This window comes from Pristis pectinata, chromosome 1 (genome assembly GCF_009764475.1).
Source record: "Pristis pectinata isolate sPriPec2 chromosome 1, sPriPec2.1.pri, whole genome shotgun sequence".
In the NCBI taxonomy this organism is placed as follows: domain Eukaryota; kingdom Metazoa; phylum Chordata; class Chondrichthyes; order Rhinopristiformes; family Pristidae; genus Pristis; species Pristis pectinata.
Genome location: NC_067405.1, coordinates 129,452,230 through 129,474,244, shown reverse-complemented (window position 1 = coordinate 129,474,244; position 22,015 = coordinate 129,452,230). Strand labels below are relative to the sequence as shown.

Below are 22,015 nucleotides of genomic sequence, written 5' to 3'. Positions count from 1 at the left end.
ATTTGAAAAGAAAGCTCACATTAATGTTTCAGGTCGAGAATCTAGTCAGAAAACAAGTTGTATGGCATAATTGCAAACTATGAAATGAAGGACATGATGTATTAATTAAATAAATTTGTTTTAGAATGATTAGACTATGATTCAAAGGAAATTAGTTGATTATGGGCGAATGAGGATTAAAATGATTTGTCAGATTTTATTGAGGTTCATTATATGAAATGAGTTGGTACTGCTAGTTTTGGTTTCTATTTGTTTACCCACAATAATGTAAAAGGACAATGTGCACTTTGCAAACATAGTAAAAAATATCAGTGATATATATACAGATGATATATACAGTGATATATATAGAGTGATATATATATAGAGATTTGCATCTTTCCTGAGTTGGATCATGTTTCTACAAATCACTGCATGTTTTATGTGCTTCCTAAACTAATTTTTATCTTTTCCAGCACACACCACACAGTTCACTCAGCCAGGATGGCATTATCTGAAGACTGTTGGTCATTTGGAAAAGGGTGGCAGTTATGTGGCCCTTACCGATGGGAAAGGAAACCTCACCATTATCGTAGAGACCATGGTATCCAGCTTTCATTATATTACGTACTATACTGTTTTGTTTTGGTTCTGCTCTTTGAATTCTTCAGTATGAATCTGTCCACATTCACTGAACTTGCTTAATAATCGGTCATTTGAAGGTTGCAATAATTTTGGGAGCGGTGTGGATGCCTTAGTATTGGGCATGCTGGGGCTCCACTATTATCGGAGCAGAACCCACGAGACAGAGCCACCTTGCAAGAGATAGGCAAAGGAGGAAGGGATCAAAGGTTCTGTTAAAGAGTGTCTATTCACTAAGAGTTCCAGGAGTATCATTGCTCCTTTCTTCACATATCAGTGGAGGCTGAGATTTCAAAGCAAGTGATCACTGAGGTATGCTGTTGGCAGAGTTCCAACCTGCATCTTTGCCTAGGTCATTCTCTATGTGAAGCCATGGTCAAGGTGATCCTGATCATCAGCCTCCCAGTTATTTCAAGTGACCGATGATACCTGCCACATTCTGCTCAGAGGAAAATTTATCTCTTGCTCAAACGGGAAGCTGTAGGTAGTATGGGCATTCTGAGGTAGCATCCTTCAAGTTTCAGGGAGTGACATTCTGCAAATGTTAAAGTGTAAAGGCCTCTGTGTAGGAACGTGATCTGCATTGCAACAGAAGGGCTCATCACTCCCTGTACGTGCAACTTGTACACAACCACTGGCAGAAGAACCATATTCTTCAACATCCTGAAACCATGAAGCATGGCATGTTTATTCTGAATCTGTCTGCTGTGCCCACCATATTTTGTCTGTCATAATGTACTAATGGATGGCTTTGGGAAATTGAGCGTTATCCCCTCTAACCATAGCCCTTTGCTTTTCCTCTGACTCTTGAAAGTGCTAAAATCAGCTATAACCACATCCATGTGGTAGGAACCTTTCCAAGAATAAGCAGCATTGTGGAGTTAAGCATCAGCTTGTTCAGATAGAGGTTACAGTTGGAACCCACCCTGTACCACACACTGGAGTCGGTCTGCCACTCCATTGTCGATTGCTGCATCTTTTGCAGTCTTGCTGGGATAAACCCTCATTAAATCATTAGTAAAAGGAGGAAAGATAATACAGCTGGAGAGTGGCCCTCTCCAGACAATATGCAAGGGAAGCCTATAACCAATCGGAATTGCAGTAATAAGTAGTAAGTTACCATTGAGACCCTCAAGTGCCTCGCAATGAACATCTCTAACAAAGGAAGTATCATTATCCGCCTCTGACATTCGTTATGATTCACCAGCATTATCCTGGAGGTTACCTTTGATCAGAAGCTAACCTGGACCAATCAACCAGTTGCTGTGGAAACAGTATTCTGCAGGAAGGGACTAGACTCCTGACTTTCTCCTGTCTCTGCAAATACCTTCTATAATTTGCAAGACACCAGTTATGACCATTGAATAAATCCTACCATTTTCCATTAAGTGGAACTTCAAAGATGGTGAAGAATATACAACTCAGAGTAATAAGTGTGTGTCATGTAGCAAATAAAGAAAAGTCATAGAGGAAGCATGTGGAGGCTCTAGAGAGGGTGCAGAAGAGGTTCATCAGGATGTTGCCTGGATTAGAGGGTAATGGCTATAAGGAGAGGTTGGACAAACTTGGATTGTTTTCTCTGGAATGTCAGAGGCTGAGGGGAAACCTGATGGAAGTATGCAAAATTATGAGAGGCACAGATAGGGTAGATAGTCTATTTTCCAAGGTAGAAATGTCAAATACTAGCGGGCATAGGTTTAAGGTGAGAGGGGGAAAGTTTGAGAGAGATGTGTGAGGCAAGTTTTACACAGAGAGAGGTAGGTGCCTGGAATGCACTGCCGGAGTGGTGGTGGAAGCAAATACAAATAGCAACATTTAAGAGGCACTTTGACAGATGAACAGGCAAGGAATAGAGGGATACGGACAATGTGCAGGACAACTTTGCCATTTGTAGTAGTGATAAATTTAACAACCTGTATTTCAATGCGCTCCTTGATTTCAATGCAACTTTAGAATTATGTCTACCATTACGTTGCTTTTTGTCTTGTAACTGGTATATTTGAATATTGAGCAACATTTTAAAGCTGCTGTTTTTAAACTTAGACTCATGATCATTCAATATGTATCCGGCCTCCACTGCCACCTTTCAAGGTATTTCAGCAGAAAGCAACTTTTCAGTTGCTAGGATCATTTGTAAGTACCGCAGTTAATCAATACCTATTGTTTGGATATAGGGTGGCTATTTTGTAGATACATTTTGTGACTTCCAAAGTAACAGCGTTCATATGAGATGCAGAAAACCTCTAATATGCTCACGTTCAAATTCTCTTGGGAACGTCCTCCGCTTCACTGTTTAAACCTCAGTAAAGTATTACTGTTTCTTCGGCTAAATTCACAATAGTTTTGTGAAGAGTGGCTCTAATCTGGTTCCACCATGATAATACATTGTTTGGCAATGTGCCAGCTTCTCACAATAAGGGGAATGGAAATGAGCCAATCTCAGAGTAATTCCTTAATTCTGTTGCTGGTGAAAAGAGGTTTAGTTAGAAAGTGCTCTTTTTTTCTTAGTTTAAATTATTCGAAATCATATTTGTTTTTATAATACTTCACAGTTGGGAGGATCTTTTGGGGTCACTTCCAAGGCATATGTATTAAGACTATTCCATGTGCTTAATCTATTATTATTAACACAGAATCTAAGGATTGGATATTAACTCCCAGGGAGGGAGGGAGTGGGTGGCTGGGCCAGTTTATATTGGGGAAAACCCAGAATGGTTCCAGTAAGACTTGATTAGCTTTATTTCAATGCATCTCTCACCTGTGCCTGGAGCTTGGAACTCAGGCAGGTGAGTGGCTTTGTTACTATACCACGACAGCAGGCTATTGAGAGGAGGAGGAGGAGGAGAGGAATAGGATGGGCCAGAAGAGCAGAGATGTTTGGGCATTGGGGCAGAAACTGTGGACCAGAAGAAAGATGGAGTAGGCAGGTATAAGGATATCAGAGACTATAGTTGTAGTCTGGGACCTCCATTGTGGAGGTCTTCAGAAGGCTATTAAATTTTAGGGTAGATAGGAGTATGGGACAGTGATGGTCTGTTTACTCGTGATGAGTTAAGCAGATCAGTTGGTTCAGTCATTAAGAGGGAAGATGCTTCCCTCTTGAATCCAATACTTGCCTTTCTTTGGCCTTTTGGATTTCCCAAGATCCAGGAATAATTTGATGAACGTGGGACAAGAAGCTGTAATTTACTATATTTTATATTCCCTGATTAATTTACCTCCCCATGTCCTGTCTCTATGTAGGAACTTTGCATTTGGGATTCAAATCCGATCTTTTTAACATTCCAGCCAACCCAAACTTAGCTACTTCTGAGAATTAAAACTCCCTTTCCCCTTGTCCCCCAAGCCAAAGATCTCCCTTGCAATCACAATGGTTTCAGTTCAAATTGCATCCTAATTTTGTGATAGGATATTAGTTTAACAAATTAAGAGACCCTTCTGTTAAATGTGGTGACTTGGATAATATTTGCAGGAAATAAGGCATAATCAATGACCCAAGTCTGAAATGCTTGTGAGATTTTAAGGCATCCAATCTTTTGAAGTCCTATGGAAAGGGGGTGAGGGGGGCATTTTCTTCTTTGTGTTGCAACTTGAACATTCTCATGGAATCTTATATCCAGGCTCAATTTAAAAATGATTCCTTTAAGTTGTATATGTGTATTAGTGAAAAATTAGATGGATATTTGAGCTTTTTCTTTTCAGTGGAAAAATGACCTGATGTTAAGCTTAAGAAGTTATAAAGGCAAGAGTATCTCCAGTGAACTGAGTAGTAAGACAGAGGGATCTAAGTGGACAAACTACAGTGCATCATAGAGCAAGTTTGACCCCTATGGAATTTATTCTAGCTAGAGCCAGACACAGTAGATTACATTTATTTTTGATGTTTCAAAAAAATCATTCTTTTTATATACCTATTTGCATTAAAACATTGCTGACTGTCCATCTCTTTCTTCGATTTCTTATGTTCTTTATGATAGGTTTGAGGGATGGTGTTGGGACATTTGTAATAGAGCCTGTATTTACAAGTTTGGTTTAAATGAGTTTCCTTGAATTTCTGTATTATTAATCTTACTAGTCTTCGAATTTTGGTTAAACATGGTTCGATATTTGCAACTCTCTTCAGAAACAGATTGAAACTTTAAAAGTATGGCATACAAAATTTGACTTCTACAAGAACTCCTCCAAGTTTTTTTCTCAACATTCCGACATCAAGGTAATTCACATTTGTTTCTCTTGTCCATTTAAGATTAAACTTGTAACTTATGTTCTTCGAATGTCATATTTTATACTGGAAAGACTGGCCCTATAGCATTAAGCTACAAGTGGAATTTGATGCCAATTGATTGTTTCTATGGCGCTCTCTGTGCAATTCTGAATCAGTCATTGGATATAGAGAAATACTGCTATCCAATTAGTACTCTTGCTATTGCCAGTTTTTTTGCCCCCCTCTTTATCCCAGCTGGTAAATGGAACTAGCTTGGATGGGAATCTTGATTGGCATGGACCACATTGGGCCAAAGGGCTGTTTCTGTGCTGTATGACTCTATGCTGTAGTCAGATCTTAATGCCCTTGGGAAAAAAAACCAAGGATGTGCAATAATTGTTGTGTTGCTAGTGTTGCCCACTTCTCAAGAACAACTATAAAGGCATAATTCATAATTTATAACTTGTAGAACCTTGCAGAATATTTTGTTCCTAAGTTGCCTATTTGGAAGGGCTGTCCAGTTGGTCCCAATCATGACTCTCTCCCAATATTCCTGATCTCTCTTTCTCCTATTCCAGTTAGAATCTGCAAGTTACTGTTGAATCAATTTCCACCACCCAATCAGGCAGTCCATTCAAGATCATTGTAACTCAGTGTGCAAAACAGAAAGATCCTTCAGTGCTTTTGCTAATTATCTTGTGTCATTTGACTCACTCACCGGTCAGGATGGACTCCCTTTATTTACTTTATCAAAGCCCACAATAATATTGCAAACCCCTATTGTTTGTGCACTTGCCCTTCTCGGAAGAACAATGATGGCATCTAGCCTCTGTCCATAGGACACGAGTATGTGGAGGGAACAGAAAAATCAGCATTAAATTCATGCAATACACAGATTGTGGGAATGTCAGTTAGGTCAATTACAGTGTGTGTCACGTTGATATTTTGTTTCTAACCAAAGAAGATTAAATATTTTGGTCATGGCACTGTGGTACATACCTACATATTACATTGCAGTAGTTTCTTGTATTTGCAATGGCAGGCAGCTGCTGGTAACAGATACCTGAAATGTGTAAGTAGTAAGCAGCAGTTTGACTAGTCATTGTTTTGGTTTGTTTCTAGTCGAGGCACATGAAATACAATAGTAATGCTGCCCTTGAGATTACCACTAAGTAAACTGCAGAGATTTCCTTGTCTGCGAAGTGAATTTAGCCTATAAGCAATCCAGCAGGCTTGTGATTCTGATACAATGAATCTGGTGTATTAGATCAAAAATCTCGGGGAAATATCATATTGTATATTCATATATTTAAAAGAAAGCTGAGGAGATGCTGGAATCCGGAGCAACACACACAACATGCTGGAGGAACTCAGCAGGTCAGGCAGCATCTATGGAGAGAAATAAACGGTCAACATTTTGGGTCAAGACTCTTCATCCATTCCTGACGAAGGGTCTTGGACCTGAAACGTCGACTGCTTATTACCCTCCATAGATGCTGCCTGACCTGCTGAGTTCCTCCAGCATTTTGTGTGTGTTAAAAGAAGGCTGGCTAGTTTATACTGGATTTCATTTTATTTGAATATCCAACAGCAGACCTACCAGAAGTTGGGACAGAAAACACATGTGGCAAATACTGAGATAGGCTTCCAAATCCTGCTTTTTAAAGTGAAAGCATTGCAAATTGAAGACATATTTGATTTAAATTCTACAGCTAGTGAATGGATCCTTTTCGATGCCTTTGGAGGTAGATGAAATATGGACCATGACCACCATCAGCACGGGGAAACGAGGCAGTTTTCCAGAGCCACCTCCCTCCAGCTCATTTCCTAAGGACTATGCGGATGATTTTAATGTCAGTAAGTAATCCATTAAAAATAATTTAAGCCACTACATTGTGTTTTTCATGTCCAACAAGGTATACTCAGATAAACACAGGTGCCACAATTTTATAGTATTTTATATTCTGGACACTTTATGAATAAAGGATAATTTAGTAGATTTGAGGGAAACATAACATAAAATATACAGGTATATGTTAGTTTTCATGCATTTCACATAAAGCTATAGGACTTGTACAATGGAAAATATGTTTCCCCCATAACTTGGGGTATTGGATCTCCAATTGCCAAAATTTACAGCAAAATCTCCAACAATACCTATTTTAATTTTTGAACTATCCAGTGATCACTGGAATGTACACTTATTTTGAATGAATTTTTCAACAGTAAATACCACATCTGGTGCACCACTCAACCCAGTAGTCTGATTCATGTATCTTATTAAAAAGCAGTGCATGATTAATTGACGCTCATATCCCTTATTTTTCCAACACCTTCTAGAATTCAGCACTTGGGCATGCAATGTTCACTAAGATGAAATATTCAGAACTTATATATACAATTCAGTATTGAAGTTTGAGATTTTAACTTTAGTTCTGAATTGTGATAATGTATATGCTGTGCAAATCTTGTAGTTGATTGCAGTTCAGCAGTACAAGTTCTTAGAATAATTTTTCTTCAATTTCATTAGAAATGATGTTAGATTTCCATATATAACTGAATTAAGAGAGTTCATTTAAATAGCTTTGCAAGTAGAAATCATTGCCTATTTGTATTTTTAAGCATCTTTAATTGTCAGTAAGCTTATTGATTTACAATTCTGTGGACTTGGAAGCTATCACAAAATGTTACCACTGTACATTTGTTTCTCAGCTAAACCACACTATAATTCTATCAAAAGTGGACATGTGGTATTATCAGTCAGATTGGAATTAGGAAACTAAGCCCAAAAATTTATCACTGTACTGTTTAAAAAGGCCATTGTTGCTTTGAAACATTTTGAGACATGACAATAAATTTTCCAAATCCCAGATACAAGTTATGCTCAATTCCTGGTACTAAATAAGATGGGTGTTGAGTTTGCTGTCGAAATGTGCGTTGACAAGAAAATTCAAAGTTGTTTTAAGTTATTCGATTTACGAAGAAGTCAACATCCTAAGTTTATGCTAGGTAATGAACGTAGACAAATGTCATTTTGCTTTCTCTTGTCTTCAAATATTTGGAATATCCTTTTACCACCAGTGCAGTGCTGGTGTGACTTTGGAGAGTTGGATGTTCATGTGGTTGGAATTTCAAAAATCTTCTTTTTCAAATTGCTGTGATTCAGAGATTCCACCATTCAGTGAAGCACCTAATTTTGCTGACCAGACTGGAGTGTTTGAATATTTCATGAACTACAGCGATCCTGGTGACCATGTGTTTACTCTGCGACAGGTCGTAACCCAGCGACCTATAACTTGGGCAAGTGATGCTGACCAAACAATTAGTGTTATTGGTGATTACAAGTGGTAAGGTTTTTTGGTTTATTTTAACTAAAAAGTTTGAAACAGAACCTTCTTTGGATGCATAATCTTTTGATTGCTGAATTCACTAGATTATATTGCTGCGTGATCTTTTCATTGCATTTCAATCACTTTACGAAATGCCTTGGGTGACTTATCCTGATGCAGTGGAATTTAATCACCTAATGTTCACCTGCCATTGTATTAACCTTTACAATTCTATCAGTTCATTGTGTTAAAGAGCCATATTTGTGTCTTCATGGATTTTTTTTTAAATTGCGCAGAGAAAATTTGGGAAGTATTTGAGAGAGACTGAAATGTGTCCCCAGAGCACCATAGTGCACTCTGACAATGAAGGTTCTCAAGACCCCGCAAAACCTGAACAACTCTCCATATCTCAGGGGCCACCTCTCAGTGAAGACCAATATCAATAATGAACTACATCATGGCCTTCAGTGCACCAGCACAACCATCATTCAATTGAGTATTTGGAGTTCAAGATCTCAGACCTGGTACAAAGCTCATGTTGTACTGGGCAATAGTGACCCCTACCTTTCTAACTGCTTCTGAGACCTATACTACTACAGCAAGCATCATAAGGCACTGGGAAAAATGCAACCATTTCCGTCTCAGCAAGATCTTCCAAATTCACTGGAAGGATATGAACCAAATCAGCACTTTTTCCCAGGCCAAAATCACCAGCCAAGAGGTATTGGCTACTCTCAGTCAGCTATACTGGGGAGACCACATCACATACCTAACACTGGACTCCCAAAAAGACTCTATTCTGAGCTCTATTGAGGGAAATTACCAGGCATTTAGAGAAATAGATTCAAAGATATGCTCAAAACTTCCTTGAAGAAATGCAACATCCCCACTGTCTTGTGGGAACTTCTGGCCCATCAAAGCTCAATGTAAACGAGCAGCATTCAGGATGGTATTGAATACCTTAGGGCCTTGTATTGGGAATGCAGAAAAGGTCTGCATTAATGATGGTGGAGTGCACCACCTCCTGCCCTATCAGTGGAAGAGTGTGTTGTTCCCATATTGGCCTCATTAGCCAATCAGAACCCAAAAAACATAAGTGGAAGCAAGTCATTCTCAATCCCAAAGTAAGAAGAAGATACTGCCCCTGCTCATGGTTTATCATTGTATATTTAATTAGATTTGTAATCATATGGGCCTCATACTGATTAAATTCTGCGTACAATTTATCCAAAATATTCATCAAACTGAAACCCTTTCTCGTATCTGTATTTAGTTGGTCAGCCATTTGCAGGATTCAAAACTGCATTTATGTCCACATGTTCTGCTGTTAAACTGGTACCATTACTGGCCCCAGTGGAATTGTAATTGAATTCACTCATTCATCCCTTTCTAGACTCTCATCAACTTGCTTGCAGAAAAGTAACATTTGCCCAGCCCTCAATCATGTATCCTGCAAGGGAAAATTGCATTCAGTGTATATTAACATATCAAATAACCCTGTTGTCCTTGGGAGCTGTCATTTTGTGTTCAATCTGCTAAAATAGAGATACTTGTGTTTAATTGCAAAAATTAGCACAGCATGCAGAACCTTTTGTATGTGCTCTTTTTAGGCAGTCCCTTGGGACTGAGGATGAGCGGTCTCAACTCGGTTTTGTGGGTCTTTGGCCTAATACTTAAAATAAGCATTGCACTCTTCTTATTGGTATTGTTTGAAAGGACTGATTTAATCTAAATTGAATATGCTGAGATGTATGTATGTAGTTATAAAAAAAACTATGTAGTTGTGGATTAATATTCGAGTTGCATCAAAGATTTAAATGTTAATGAAACGTAGTTAAGAAGTAACCTGAACAACCAGTAGTATTTTGTGTCCATGATACAAACATAACAGGTATACATATCTTTAACCAGTGTGCAGTTCTGAGGCAATCACTGACCTTGCTTAGTTTAGTTGTCAGATGCTAAGTGTGAATTTGCTTTTTCAGGCAAGATGTAAATATAACCTGTGATGTACTCATTGAGACAGCCAGTACTGGTGGTGTGTTCATTGCTGGAAGGGTTAATAAAGGAGGGGGACTTATTCGACATGCAGAAGGCTTGTACTACTGGATCTTCGCAGATGGGAATTACAAAGTTACGAATGACCTGCGTAAGTTTTATTCGTTACAACTTCAAACTTCATTTATAGTTGAGTTTATTTATTTTCCATTACACCATTTTAAGAATATCATTTCCCTGTTAATTTACTTACAGCCATAAATGAAATGGTTGTAATTGAAGAGGGTGAGAATACAGTAAACTGCTCTTTGAAGACTGTCCAACCAGGAAAGCAGGGAATTCCACCTCCTATGGTTTACCATCTTATATGAGATATTTGTTGTACAGTGCAACATGAAATCTTTATCTTGCATCATCAGCAATTGATAAAAATCTTAAAAAGCAAAATCCTCGCAATGGAAAGCATGTCCAGCAACATTCATCAAGCATAATCTTATTGTAAAACCAGGATACTACAGGTGTTGAAAATCTGCAACAAAAAAAGGCAGATGATAATGGTAATACTCACCAGGTCAGGCATCATCTGGGGGGAGAGAGGGAAAACGAGTAAATGTTTTGGTGCTGTGACCTTTCAACAGAATTAATTTTAAGGTTTCTTTGGTATCCGAACCATAAAGAGTCCTGATCTCATGATAGTCCATTCCAAGTCACATTTTGAATTCTCAAACTGCCAGAAGCATACCTGAAAGAGGGATGGGTATTATTCAATCTTGCATAAACAAATGTTGTCTGAGTCCATTTCCTCTATGAAATCAAAGTAAAAGTGAGATAATTGAGTTTGGAACTTGAATATAGTACCATAGAACAATCCTATTATGCTATTGGCAGTATTACATCAGACTCCTGAAGTTGACACACTATTCCAAGGTTCAAGGATGTGTTCAAAGCTTCCTCGAGCAAGTGCAACATCCCCACCATCGCCTGGGAATCTCTGGCCCTTGACTACTCAAATGGAGACACAGCTTTCTTGTGGGGGGGGGGGGGGGGTTGCGGGGGGTGGTTGAGAACCTTGAGGCCATGTATGAGGAAACCCTGATTAAGCAGCAGAATGAGCACGACACCCACACATCCATGGGCCACCTCCTGCCTTAACTGCGAAAGAGTCTGGATATTGGCATCATTAGCCATCCCACAATCCACAGATCTGAAATGGAAGAAAGTCATCCTCGAACCCAAGGGAACCACCTAAATCGAGGAGAAGAGTATCAGTGACTTGCTACAAGACTTAATCACGTGCCTTCATCATTAAAATCTTGGAAGATATTAAGTCAGGGCTCCTTATAAAAGCTACTGATGCATAAGGTGGACGATCTTGAAGCTTTCAATTTTCTTCCCTCACTGTGTGAACACAAACACACAACACACTGAGAAGGTTTCAATAATGATAGTGCACTGTAAAATAGTAAAAGCCTTGCATCAATGGGTTTTGAACTTGGTTTGTGAAATATTTAATTTACTTGGTGAGGCTGTTTTCCACATAGCCCTGTTATCTAAGTGGAATGTGGTATGTTTTTCAGCACCAATGTTTTTCTAACCTAAACACTTCATGGACTGTCAGTTGCCAACAGTCAAAGTAAATAATGAAACATAGAAAGTCATTGCCTAGTTTAAGGAGAAAAGTCATCTCAGCGGTTCATTTCACTTTGATTCTATTATTGCTTCTAAATGTAGGCCCCATGCAATCTGCAAATGCTGTTTTCCCAGTGCTTGTTTTGCCAACCTTGGTAATTTTCTGGAGACTTTCAACAACCATCAATAGTCAGGTTGGAATGGATATGTCTCCCTCTTCTGTATGTAAAAACTAATTCAGATTTCTTCAAAGAAAAAAAAACTCAATTTTAATACCAATACATAAGATGCTAGAGAATGTCTTGAGGTTTTAAAGGGGGATCATTTTCTGAAATGGAAAATTTCCTGTGATTTCCCAGAGGATGTAATGTTGCAGAAGTCAGATTATGTTTAAAGAACTAAGATTATACCAAATATAGATTTCTCCCTCTGTTTTATATATTTATCTTTGATCATTAGCTCTAAACGCAAGATCATTTTTGACTGTCAGTTGTGCTCACCTCTAAACATTCAGTGAGTGCAGAGGCTGATACTTCTAAGCACAGACTTTCTGCCCCATCAAGCAATCTATCTTAAATCAGGTATAGAATAGACTTGAAGCAGAATAAAAGCTTGCTTACGCTACATGGGCAATGTGTTTTCACACAAACTTAGAGGAACACTTTCCAGCTATATTAATGATCTGTTTCATTTGCTGGCCTATTATTTGGGTTATTCATTGACTCGCCCTTTCTGGTGAACCAGTTTAGAGCATTTAAAATGTCTAAAATTAACCTCATTAATGCAACTTGCATTAGACCTTGACCCCAGAGGAAGAAGTGCATTTCTAATCTAGGTAACCTCCTCCTACAGTAAAACCAAAAATGCTGGAAATACTTATCAGGTCATGCTGCATCTGTGGGAAGAGAAACAGAGTCAACATTTCAATTCGAAGACCCTTTGTCAAATTTTCACTTTGACCATTACTGACTGATAATGGCAATAAAATATCGAATTACCTTTGTAACACACAAAAAAAACTCACGAACAAAGTCATGGGAGTAAAATTACTTTAAAACATGCCATAACTGCAGACTGCTAATAAGAGAAAAATGGCACTCTTTCAGTTTGAATTTCATCCCTATACTAAAGATATTTCTTGTGAGTATTGTTTATTTTCTAATGTAAACTAGAAGCTTGATTTCTCAGAACATCACAGGAATAGATTTGGTACTGATAGTTGCTGGAGTAGTTAATGACTGATTTTTACCTTGCAGCTGGCAACACTGTGTTGGCTTCAGGCAAATCAGGTACACGTGCAGGAAAATGGCATACTCTCACTCTCAGAATTCAGGTAAGTGTCCCATAGTTGAAGTTCAAGTGGTTTGCCCCTTTCTAGGTTTGTACAATTACAAATTTTAATTGTTTTTCAAACTAAAAGGGAACCAAGGGGAATACTTGGGGGACTGTCTGATAAATAAATTATTGATGATTTCTTTTAACTCCTACAATGAATGGGAAAAATTGCCTTCTAATATTTGCAGAATGCTATGAAGCCCAAATGTTTGGGATTCTGACCTTTACGGAGGAGAGGTGAATCAGCCTTAGAATGCTAGTTCTCTCTATCTCTATCATTACATGCTATAAGTTACTATAATTATTTCTCTGCTTATAAACTAAAGTAGTATGATCTAATACCAGATTATAGTTACAAATAGTACATTAAAGGCTTTAACATTTTAATCACTTTTCAGATCTATGCACTTATTCCCAATACAAATTAGCCTTGGAAAGGCAGTGGTGCCTTCAGCCGAGCAGTTCTCTAGGTCATTTCAGAGAGCATTTAGTAGTCAACTGCACAGGGTGGGTGTAGAGTCACCTGTAAGCCAGACTGGATAAGGCTAATGGATTTCCACCCTCAAGGACATAAGAGCATTCCTAAGCAGCCAAATTAACATGGAGTTGCTTGGCCAAAGCACCAACATTTATCAGTCTGTGATTTTGCTTGATTTCCATAATTGCTATCACCAGCATGACCTTCCTAGCTTGTTGAATATTGCAGCATTTTTGTGTGCCTGATTCACAATTTGCACAGAGGGAAGTTAAATAAATTAATCTTGCTTTATTGTGATTTAATTTCCCTTGGTAACATATCTCTAAAACTTTCCTTTGGGTTGTTGGTGGAAATGTGTTTTTGTTGCTACCTTTCCCCTTTTTATTCCCTTCAGATCAAAGACGTTGTTCAGCTTTAGATTTTCTTTTATTCTGTTACTGCTTGCCCTTGCTGAATCATTTTGCTGATGTTGTTGCAATACTTAAATGAAAAGGCAGTTCAGAAATCTGAAGCTTTTCTAGCAGGAGATAATATTTCTTCTAGATTAAATAAAAATAGATATTTGAGAGATTTTGCTCTTTTATAAATTTGTGATTAATATTTTAATACACTTTTTATAAAGAGTCAAAAATGGTATAGATTAGGTTGCTGTGAATGAAACTATTTTAAATACTGTAAAAACTATTCTAAAGAATGTAAAAACTATTTTACATTTTAATTTCATTTTCACTTAGGGCGATTTAGCATATGGATTATTGAATGGCTGCCTACTGTGGAAAGATGTTCGTGTAGTTCATCCTCGCAATGGCTGGGCTGCTATTGGAACACGTGGCTTTGAACTGGCTCAGTTTGATAATTTTCACATACAGGCCAGTTAATCCCAAGTAAATCCATTCTTGCATATCTAAAGCACAATGGCTTATGAATGTCTGTTGCCTCTGCAGTTTTGAAGTGCCTTAAAATGAACATGAGTACATTTCCCCACTATTGTACATTTAGGCATTGGAGGCAGCTACTTAACTAAAGTTTAACAGGGTATTTGTATATTTCACTGAGCTCCACCTCTTAGAATTGTAAATCTGATGGTTTACTTTCAAGTGTCAATGGTATAATAATTGTTACAAGACATGCTGCTTCAGCCTAATTGGATGCAATTCATGACATTGCATTTCAAGCAAATGTTTAAGTATATCACACTTCCATCTGCTCATGTGTATACTGGGAATGAATTACAACAAAACCAAGGGTATTGTGTGACACTCAGAAAGGTAAACCATCTTCCTCCTCAGCCTATAATTGTCAGATTGTTTGCCAGGATGCCTTCTGCATATCAAGAAACTTCCTCCAGCAAAACGTGCATCAGAAGTACCAAAGCAATTGTCTTCAACTAACCACTAACTCTTTTCTTGAACTACCGTACCCATCCGTCTCCATGGCAACTGACTAAGGCTGAACCTGACTGTTTGCAACCTTGCTATCAAATTTGAACTCCTGATGAGCATTGGACCAGATATTCACACCATTACCAAAGACCAATTTCTACCCTTTATAATATTGCCTAATTCCAGTCCTGCTTCAGCGCACATGCTCATTAGCCATCCATAGATATGTGCATTCCAACTTTTACCTGGCTGGCTTCCATGTTCTACTTTATATAAGCATCAGCTCATCCAGAACTCTGCTGCCAGCATCTTAGATTGCATCGTGTTTCACCATCAGCCCTACACTTGCTGACCAACACCTGGCCTCATCCCTTCCCTTCTCTATAATCTACTTCAGTCTTGCAATCCTGCAAGGGATCCAAACTTCAGTTCTCTCCTTGTGAGAATCCCTCGTGTTTATTGTTACATCATTTGCAGATTTGCCTTCTTGCCAAAACCCAGAGCTCTGGAATTCCCTCCCTCAATATCTCTGCTTTGCTGATTTTTGTTCCTTTTAAGATGCTCCTTAAACCATGCCTCTAACCAAGGTTTAGATCACATCCCTTGTGTCTCTGTGTGTCAAATTTATTTGATGATACTCCTGGGAATTTTTTTTTGTGTATTTAACAGATTATTTATATCATGTTGTTGTTGTTACTCAATATTGAATTGTTACAGGATTCTGGTCTGGAATATTTAGTTGGTTTGTTCACTTTCTTGAATAGCTTTTTGGTTTTTGGTTTCTTTTTAATTGTATGTTTTACATCGAACCTTTCTCTAAATCTTCATTGTTTTTCTAATGCAAACGTAACTTGCCTTACTCCAAATAAATAAAATCTTCCAAACATTTTTAATTTTTTTTTATCAAGCCAATAAAAATGATATCACCCAACTCTTGCAATGTGTCTGTTTGAAATTATAGGTTTAGTGGTTATGATTCTATTCTAAATTTAGGCATCAGAATTTTAATGGAAAAATTTCAAACCCAATTACTTCAAAATAAGAACTCAATAACATCTGCATACCTATCAGTTATTCCCTACTTTCTACCCTTACTTAGAGTCATACAGCATAGAAACAGCCCATTCAACCCACCACATCCATGCTGACTGGTGGACACCTATCCATATTAATTCCATCCTCTAACACTTGGCCCATGGCCTTCTATACCTGGGCAATTCAAGTGCTTGTCCTTAAAAGGTGTCAGTGACTCTGCTTCCACCACACTCTCAGGCAGTGTATGCCACTCTGGGTGATAAAAGATCCCTCTCAGATCCTCTCTAAATCTCTTAACCCCTTCTCTCAATTTATGTCCTTTAGTTTTATCTACCTCTGATATGGGGTAAAATTTTCTGCAGTCTACCTTATCCCTCATAATATATATAATGACATAATTTTTATAATACATCATTTTACGTATCTCAGTCAAGTCCCCTTTTAATTCTCTCGCCTCTCCAGTCTCTCCTCTTGCCTGGGATGGTGAATCTCTTCTGCACCCCCTCCAGGACCATCACATCTTTCCTATAGTGTGGTGTCCAGAACTGCATGCAGTATTCCAGCTGAGGTCTGACCAATGCTTTATTAAAGTTGGAGCATTTATCTCTCTCTTGTATTCAGTGCCCTGATTAATGAAGACCAGTATCCCATATGCTTTTTTAACCATATTAGCTGCATTGCCACCTTCAAGGATCTTTGGACTTGTTCACCAAAGTCCCTCTGTTCATCAGTACTACTTGGGACCCTACCATTCATGTAGTATGACCTAGCCTCATTAGTATTCCCAAATGCAATACCTCACATTTATCTGAATTAAAACTCTATCTGCCTTTTCTCAGCCCATTTCACCGACACATCAACATCACCCTCAAAATTTTTTTAGTAATTTGCACTTCATCTGAAGATTATAATTGCACATTATGCCCCTTGTGCAATGCCACAAGAAATCATTTGCCATATTTAGCATTAATGTACCATCGTCACCCATGTATCAAGAACAAAATCAAAAATATCTTGCATCTGGTATGCATTTCCAGCCCCTATTTATTATTTCCTGTGCTTTGATTTTGACACCTGTATTTTAAGCCATATTTTATACTGACTGACTGAACATACCCTGTTGAAGGTATGTTCAGTCAGTATGGTCTTGGTTATGTTAACACACTGCTTGTTGTAATGTAACTGTATTCTTCCCACGAGGTGGCACTGTTTTTCAGCCAATCAAACTCCAGCCGATTTCTCATTTTCCCCCCCCGTCAAATTTGCTACGTTGTCATCAATAGCCTGTACTTTGCTGATTCTGTGATGATTCATGTGTGGTGGGGGTAATGTACCCACCACCTCCATCCCTATCCTGGTGTTCTCTGTAGTGCTCTCACAGTGGAAAGCAGTGTGTAATTGAGGCGGCTCTGCTTTATCATTACTGTCACTTTCCATGCTCTGTGACTACAAGTGCTGCACAGGATGGTGGTATCTGCTGGTTTTGGCTTTGTTTAGCCCTGTATGTGCTAGTTGAAGCCAGCAGCTCATTGTTCTCAGTGTTGTTGCTTGAGAAAAGCGATCCCTTTGCTTATTTATGCCAAACCTTTTTTTTCCTGGGAATTTCTTGAACATGACCTGTCAGCTACTGGGGAACAGAAGCAACGTTGGAGGCCTGCAACAGGTTATCAGCTAGCTGAATGGGCAACACAGTGGTGCGGCTGGTGGAGCCGCTGGCTCAGAGCTCCAGTGACCTGGTGCTCTTTGTGTGGAGTTTGCTTGTTCTCCCTGTGACCACGCGGATTTCCTCTGGGTGATCTGGTTTCCTCCCACATCCCAAAGACGTGCAGATTGGTAGGTTCGTTGTCCACTAAATTACTCGTAGTGTGTAGGTAAGTGGTAGAATCTGGGGGAAGTTGGAGGGAATGTGGGGAGGATAAAATAGAATCAGTGTAAATAGGTGCACGATGGTCAGCATAGAGTCACATAACATGGAAACAGGCCCTCGTACCCAACTCGTCCATGTAGCCTACCGAAGCTAGTCCCATTTACCTGTGTTTGGCCCATATCCCTCTAAATCTGTACAAACATCTTTTAAACATTGTAATTGTACCTGCCTGTACCACTTCCTCTGGCAGCTCGTTCCATATACCCACCGCCCTCTGTATGAAAACCTTGCCCCTTAGATCCCCTTTAAATCTTTCCCCTCACAGCTTAAACCTGTTCCCTCCGGTTTTAGACTCCCCTGCCCTGGGAAAAAGAATGCGACCATCTACCCTATCTATTCCCCTCATGATTTTATAAACCTCCATAAGATCACCGAGGCCTCCTTCGCTCCAGGATTCAGTAGGCTGAAGGGCCTGTTTGCGCAGGATTTTATAGGATGACAAAACCAACCAGGGTGTTCCCACTGACGCTGATGCTCAAAATTCCCATAGCAACAGCTAATACATTCGTGAAAGAGAGAGCCTATGCCTGAGCTTGTGATCACTATCAAACATAGAAAATAGGTACATGATTAAGACCTTCTGGCCAGCTTCCAATTTCGACATGATTGTCAGTTCAGTGCCTTATTCCCACCACCTTCTTTGATCCCCAAGGTGTAAAGAAGTAAATCTACCTCTATGTTGAATATATTTAATGACTTAGCCTCCACTTCCCTCTGTGGTAAAGAATTCGACAGGCTCAACATCCTTCAGGCAAAGAAGTTTCTCCTGATCTCATTTCTAAATGGCATTCCAGTTCTCTATCCATGCCAGTATATTATCACTACGTGCTTTAATTTTGCCAACTAACTTTATGTGGGGTTATCAAAAGCCTTCTCAAAGTCTAAATAAATCCCATCCATTGTTTCTCCCCATGTAATCTATCCGTCAGTAGAGGAGGCTTCCCTGCAGATGCTCCTCAAACTGCTACAAGCTCTAAGTTGGACTGAATCCTGTGAATCAATCAAATGGTATTGCACTAACATGTCTTGTGGATTTCTCTGGCTAAAGTGCCTTGTAGTGTCACGCTCTGTGAAGTGATGCCATTGGTTAATAACAAGAAAATGTTTCTAAAGCTAAGGATGTCCTTCCTAGCACCTGCATTTTCTCTTCCCCAATATGTGTTCTACTTAGTGCACCCACTTCACTCTCTAAAGTTGATAATCCAGTACACAGGGTCCCTGGGTTATAGATGACTCTACTTACGGAAATCTAACTTTGTGCAAATTCTCCCATATATTTTCAAAACACTTTTCAAGGAAGTAATAATAATAATAAAGTGTTTCATGGTAGAGAAGGACTGCAGATGCTGGAATCTAGATGAAAAATACTATGATGTTGGAGGAACTCAGCAGGCCAGGCAGCATCCCTGGAGAAAAGTAGGCGGTCAACATTTCGGGTCAGGACCCTTCTTCAGGATGAGGCTTTCCACTGCAGGACATCCAAGATGTCCAACTTCTTTACTAACCGTGGCTTCCCCCCTACTGTGGTGGGGAGAGTTTGCACCCGCATCTCTGCCATTTCCCACACCTCTGCTCTCGCCCCCACCCCTCAGAGACCCAACAAGGATAGGGTCCTCCTTGTCCTCGCATTTCATCCCACCAGCCTACGTATCCTCATTCTCCGCCACTTCCGCCATCTCCAATGGGACCCCACCACCAAGCATATCTTCCCCTCCCCACCCCTTTCTGCCTTTTACAGAGACCACTCTCTCTGTGACTCCCTAGTTCACTCCTCCCTCCCCACCCATCCCGCTCCCACCCCGGGAACTTTCCACTGCCCCTGCCAACACCTGCCCCTACACCACCTCCATCACCTCCATCCAGGGACCCAAACATTCCTTTCAGGTGAGACGGAGATTCACCTGCACCTCCCTTAATGTCATCTACTGCATTCAGTGCTCAAAGTGTGGCCTCCTCTACATTGGTGAGACCAAATGCAGACTAGGTGACCGTTTCGCAGAACACCTGCGCTCTGTCCGTAACCGCGATCTGCATCTCCCCGTTGCCAGTCACTTCAACTCCCCCTCCCACACTATCACTGATACGTCAGTCCTCAGCCTCCTCCACTGCCAGCAGAAGTCCAAGTGCAAACTGGAGAAACAGCACCTCATTTTCTGTCATGGAACCTTGTGCCTAACGGCATGAACATTGAATTCTCACACTTTAAGTAATCCCCTCAACCCCCACACCCCGCAACCCACCCCCCCCAACCATGTCTCTTTGCTACCCTTTCCTAACCTATCTTTTTTCTACCCCCCTTTTTTCCTCCTTACCTTTGACCCATCCCCCGGTGGATCTGCTCTCCCCTCCTCCTCCGCACCTGCCTATCACTATCTCTTACCTTCATCTACCTATCACCACCTTGTGCCCACCCTGCCTCCCCTCTTTTGTCCACCTATCATTGCTCTGCTTTTCCCTCCTGTATATTGGTCTTCCCCTTTTCCTATCTTCAGTCCTGAAGAAGGGTTGACCGCCAGCTTTTCTCCACGAATGCTACCTGACCTACTGAGTTCCTCCAGTGTCATAGTGTTTTTCAAATGTTTAATGGTGTTTGTTAATGACTGGATAGTATATATTGCATTGTTTAATAATGGGTAGTGTTTGGGTGAATATTCAATGAAATGGAAGAATTCTAGTAAGTGGATGTAGAGCAATATGATAATGGTAGCTATAGAAAATGGACGTTTCTCATTTGCAGAGAAATCAGCTTACAGACCTTTCTCAGGAGTGGAACCCTTGCATAACCCAGGGATTGCCTAAGCAGGTGACGTAAATGGTAGGGTTAGAGCCCTGCAGACCTGCAACTTGTCTTTCTTTGGAGAAATGCACAAAAAATCCAATGACAGTGGCAATACCTGATACAAATGCAACATCCAAAGACAATGCAGTGCCGTTGTGGTAAAGGAAGAGCTGGCATTGGCTGATACTGCTACAGGTTTGTGGGATATTGTACGATATGACAATGCTGTAAGGTGATTTAGACCGGCTCACTGAATGGGTAAATACATGGCAGATGCAGTATAATGGGGGTAAATGTAAAGTTATCCACTTTAGGAAAAAGAGAAAGGCAGAGTATTATTTAAATGGTAAGAGCTCGGGTTGTGTTGGTGTATAAAGGGATATGGGTGTCCTTGTGCACTGGCCACCGAAAGCAAAAACGCAGGTGCACTGAATGATATGTTGAACTTCACTGTAAGAGGTTTAGAGTAAGGGAGCAAAAATGACTTACTACAATTATACAGACCATGGCGAGGCCACACCTGGAGTATTGTGTGTAGTTTTGCCACTGGGGGACTGCAGCAAAAACAGATTCCTGAGATGGGTGGGACTGTTGTATGAGGAAAGATTGGGTCTGGAAGAATGAGAAGGGATCCCATTGGAACATGCAAAATTCTGAAATGGCTGGGTGCACGGAGGATGTTTCCCCTGGCCAGGGTGGCTAGAGTTAGGATTCACAGTCTCAGGATAGAGGGTAAGACATTTAGGGCTGAGATATGGAGAGATGGGGGAGGAGAACCTGAACTATATGGGCACGGACATTGATTTGGCTTTCCTTCTTTCATTAAGTCTCAAAAAACAAGAGCAATAATAACCAGGTAATCTGCTTTAGTACTATCTACTATAGATGGCTCCGGAAACAAGTAACTGAATGTATTTAAGAAGGAAGTGGATTTCCAGACACAAAAGGCATCAAGTGGTTTTGGGCGAGAGCAGGTAAATGATAAGATATCTTTATTAGTCACATGTACATCAAAACACACAGTGAAATACATCTTTTGCGTACAGTATCCTGGGGGCAACCCGCAAGTGTCACCATGCTTCCGGCGCCAATATAGCATGCCTACAACTTCCTAACCCGTATGTCTTTGAAATGTGAGAGGAAACCGGACCACCCGGAGGAAACCCATGCAGACACAGGGAGAACGTACAAACTCCCTACAGACAGCGGCCAGAATTGAACCCGGGTCACTGGCGCTGTAATAGCATTATGCTAACCACAACACTATCATGCCTGCCCCGGAAATGATAATGAGATAT

The 22,015-nt window shown here is 40.0% G+C and overlaps 1 protein-coding gene across 2 annotated transcripts in view; it reads left to right on the top strand.

The window, feature by feature from the left end:
- LOC127576592 (galactocerebrosidase-like) overlaps window positions 1-15,905 on the top strand; it is a 47,016-nt gene extending 31,111 nt beyond the window's left edge. The window contains exons 10-17 of one of the 2 annotated variants that reach the window (XM_052027177.1): window positions 456-583; window positions 2,665-2,754; window positions 4,745-4,834; window positions 6,538-6,682; window positions 7,992-8,172; window positions 10,140-10,303; window positions 13,038-13,114; window positions 14,329-15,905. In XM_052027177.1, coding sequence (XP_051883137.1) covers window positions 456-583; window positions 2,665-2,754; window positions 4,745-4,834; window positions 6,538-6,682; window positions 7,992-8,172; window positions 10,140-10,303; window positions 13,038-13,114; window positions 14,329-14,472 — 1,019 coding nt within the window. In that variant the 3' untranslated portion in view covers window positions 14,473-15,905. The remainder of the gene's footprint in view (window positions 1-455; window positions 584-2,664; window positions 2,755-4,744; window positions 4,835-6,537; window positions 6,683-7,991; window positions 8,173-10,139; window positions 10,304-13,037; window positions 13,115-14,328) is intronic. The other variant, XM_052027168.1, reaches the window with a different exon arrangement.
- Window positions 15,906-22,015: the final 6,110 nt, after the last annotated feature.